The sequence below is a fragment of the Scomber japonicus genome, unplaced genomic scaffold (assembly GCF_027409825.1).
Source record: "Scomber japonicus isolate fScoJap1 unplaced genomic scaffold, fScoJap1.pri scaffold_554, whole genome shotgun sequence".
Lineage (NCBI taxonomy): Eukaryota > Metazoa > Chordata > Actinopteri > Scombriformes > Scombridae > Scomber > Scomber japonicus.
The window spans coordinates 22501-26651 of record NW_026518605.1 but is presented as its reverse complement, the minus strand read 5'-3'; the positions used below and the strand labels follow the sequence as shown (position 1 = coordinate 26651).

The 4151-nt window shown below is 50.5% G+C and overlaps 1 protein-coding gene across 1 annotated transcript in view; it reads right to left on the bottom strand.

Moving 5' to 3' along the window:
* Positions 1-4071: 4071 nt before the first annotated feature.
* LOC128354771 (inactive phospholipid phosphatase 7-like) overlaps positions 4072-4151 on the bottom strand; it is a gene marked incomplete at its 3' end in the record, with an annotated part of 2686 nt that continues 2606 nt past the window's right edge. The window contains exon 2 of the mRNA XM_053314939.1: positions 4072-4151. This exon is cut by the window's right edge and continues 234 nt beyond it. Within this exon, the coding sequence (XP_053170914.1) occupies positions 4072-4151 (80 nt within the window).

The window sequence follows — 4151 nt, the reverse complement described above, 5'->3', positions numbered from 1 at the left end:
CAGACAGACAGGTGTAACTACAGACAGACAGACAGACAGACAGACAGACAGGTGTAACTACAGACAGACAGACAGACAGACAGACAGACAGGTGTAACTACAGACAGACAGACAGGTAGAGAGACAGGTAGAGGGTTAGACAGGTAACCAGTCAGACAGACAGACAGACAGACAGACAGGTAGAGAGACAGACAGGTGTAACTACAGTCAGACAGACAGACAGAAAGGTGTAACTACAGACAGACAGACAGGTGTAACTACAGTCAGACAGACAGACAGACAGGTGTAACTACAGACAGACAGACAGGTGTAACTACAGACAGACAGACAGACAGACAGACAGACAGACAGACAGGTGTAACTACAGACAGGCAGACAGACAGGTGTAACTACAGACAGACAGACAGGTGTAACTACAGACAGACAGACAGGTGTAACTACAGACAGACAGACAGGTGTAACTACAGTCAGACAGACAGACAGACAGGTGTAACTACAGACAGACAGACAGACAGACAGGTAGAGAGACAGACAGGTGTAACTACAGACAGACAGACAGACAGACAGACAGACAGACAGACAGACAGACAGACAGGTGTAACTACAGACAGACAGACAGGTGTAACTACAGACAGACAGACAGACAGGTGTAACTACAGACAGACAGACAGACAGACAGACAGACAGACAGGTGTAACTACAGACAGACAGACAGACAGACAGACAGACAGACAGACAGACAGACAGACAGACAGGTGTAACTACAGACAGACAGACAGACAGACAGACAGACAGACAGACAGACAGACAGACAGGTGTAACTACAGACAGACAGACAGACAGACAGGTGTAACTACAGACAGACAGACAGGTATAACTACAGACAGACAGACAGGTATAACTACAGACAGACAGGTGTAACTACAGACAGACAGACAGACAGACAGACAGGTGTAACTACAGACAGACAGACAGGTGTAACTACAGACAGACAGACAGACAGACAGGTGTAACTACAGACAGACAGACAGGTGTAACTACAGACAGACAGACAGGTGTACCTACAGACAGACAGGTGTAACTACAGACAGACAGACAGACAGGTGTACCTACAGACAGACAGGTGTAACTACAGACAGACAGACAGACAGGAGTAACTACAGACAGACAGACAGACAGGTGTACCTACAGACAGACAGGTGTAACTACAGACAGACAGACAGACAGGAGTAACTACAGACAGACAGACAGACAGACAGGTGTAACTACAGACAGACAGACAGACAGGTGTACCTACAGACAGACAGACAGACAGACAGACAGGTGTACCTACAGACAGACAGGTGTAACTACAGACAGACAGACAGACAGGAGTAACTACAGACAGACAGACAGACAGACAGGTGTAACTACAGACAGACAGACAGACAGGTGTACCTACAGACAGACAGACAGACAGGTGTAACTACAGACAGACAGACAGACAGGTGTAACTACAGACAGACAGACAGACAGGTGTACCTACAGACAGACAGGTGTAACTACAGACAGACAGACAGACAGGAGTAACTACAGACAGACAGACAGACAGACAGGTGTAACTACAGACAGACAGACAGACAGGTGTAACTACAGACAGACAGACAGACAGGAGTAACTACAGACAGACAGACAGACAGGTGTACCTACAGACAGACAGGTGTAACTACAGACAGACAGACAGACAGGTGTAACTACAGACAGACAGACAGGTGTACCTACAGACAGACAGGTGTAACTACAGACAGACAGGTGTAACTACAGACAGACAGACAGGTGTACCTACAGACAGACAGGTGTAACTACAGACAGACAGACAGACAGGTGTAACTACAGACAGACAGGTGTAACTACAGACAGACAGACAGACAGACAGGTAGAGGGTTAGACAGGTAACCAGTCAGACAGACAGACAGACAGACAGACAGACAGGTGTAACTACAGACAGACAGGTGTAACTACAGACAGACAGACAGACAGACAGGTTTAACTACAGACAGACAGACAGACAGGTGTAACTACAGACAGACAGACAGACAGGTGTAACTACAGACAGACAGGTAGAAAGACAGACAGACAGACAGACAGGTGTAACTACAGACAGACAGGTGTAACTACAGACAGACAGACAGACAGGTGTAACTACAGACAGACAGACAGGTGTAACTACAGACAGACAGGTGTAACTACAGACAGGTAGACAGACAGACAGACAGACAGACAGGTGTAACTACAGACAGACAGACAGACAGACAGGTAGACAGACAGACAGACAGACAGACAGGTGTAACTACAGACAGACAGACAGACAGACAGACAGGTGTAACTACAGACAGGCAGACAGACAGACAGGTAGAGAGACAGACAGACAGACAGACAGACAGGTGTAAGTACAGACAGACAGACGTAACTACAGACAGACAGACAGACAGACAGACAGACAGGTGTAACTACAGACAGACAGACAGACAGGTGTAACTACAGACAGACAGACAGACAGGTGTAACTACAGACAGACAGACAGACAGACAGACAGACTGACAGGTGTAACTACAGACAGACAGACAGACAGACAGGTGTAACTACAGACAGGCAGACAGACAGACAGGTAGAGAGACAGACAGACAGACAGACAGACAGGTGTAAGTACAGACAGACAGACGTAACTACAGACAGACAGACAGACAGACAGACAGACAGGTGTAACTACAGACAGACAGACAGACAGGTGTAACTACAGACAGACAGACAGACAGACAGACAGACTGACAGGTGTAACTACAGACAGACAGACAGACAGACAGGTGTAACTACAGGCAGGTAGACAGACAGACAGACAGACAGACAGGTGTAACTACAGACAGACAGACAGACAGACAGGTAGACAGACAGACAGACAGACAGACAGACAGACAGACAGACAGACAGGTGTAACTACAGACAGACAGACAGACAGACAGGTGTAACTACAGGCAGGTAGACAGACAGACAGACAGACAGACAGGTGTAACTACAGACAGACAGACAGACAGACAGGTAGACAGACAGACAGACAGACTGACAGGTGTAACTACAGACAGACAGACAGACAGACAGGTGTAACTACAGGCAGACAGACAGACAGACAGGAAGAGGAGGAGGAGGGGGAGGTGGAAGAGGAGGAGGGGGAGGAAGAGGAAGAGGAGGGGGAGGTGGAAGAGGATGAGGGGGAGGAAGAGGAGGAGGGGGAGGAAGAGGAAGAGGAGGGGGAGGTGGAAGAGGATGAGGGAGAGGAAGAGGAAGAGGAGGTGGAAGAAGAGGAGGGGGAGGAGGAGGAGGAGGAAGAGGAGGAGGAGGGGGAGGTGGAAGAGGATGAGGGGGAGGAAGAGGAGGAGGGGGAGGAGGAGGAGGAGGTGGAAGAGGAGGAGGAGGGGGAGGTGGAAGAGGAGGAGGGGGAGGAAGAGGAAGAGGAGGAGGGGGAAGAAGAGGAAGAGGAGGGGGAGGTGGAAGAGGAGGAGGGGGAGGAAGAGGAAGAGGAGGTGGAAGAGGAAGAGGAGGGGGAGGTGGAAGAGGAGGAGGGGGAGGAAGAAGAGGAGGAGGGGGAGGAAGAGGAAGAGGAGGAGGGGGAGGAAGAGGAAGAGGAGGGGGAGGTGGAAGAGGAAGAGGGGCAGGAAGAGGGGCAGGAAGAGGAGGAGGGGGAGGAGGAGGAAGAGGAGGAGGAGGTGGGGGAGGTGGAAGCGGAGGGGGAGGTGGAAGAGGAGGAAGAGGAGCAAGAAAACGAGGAGGAAGAGGAGGAGGAAGAGGAGGAGGGGGAAGAAGAGGAAGAGGAGGGGGAGGTGGAAGAAGAGGAGGGGGAGGAGGAAGAGGAGGAGGGGGAGGAAGAAGAGGGGGAGGTGGAAGAGGAAGAGGAGGAGGAAGAGGAAGAGGAGGGGGAGGTGGAAGAGGAAGAGGAGGAGGAAGAGGGGGAGGTGGAAGAGGAGGAAGAGGAGCAAGAAAACGAGGAGGAAGAGGAAGTTCATGTTTTTAAGCAAGTTGAATTATTTGGTGTCTCACCCAGCAGCAGGTTGACCAGTACTTCCTGTCCCGCCATGGTGTTGCTCCTCCAGAGACAGATGAGCGTGCCACAGATCCAG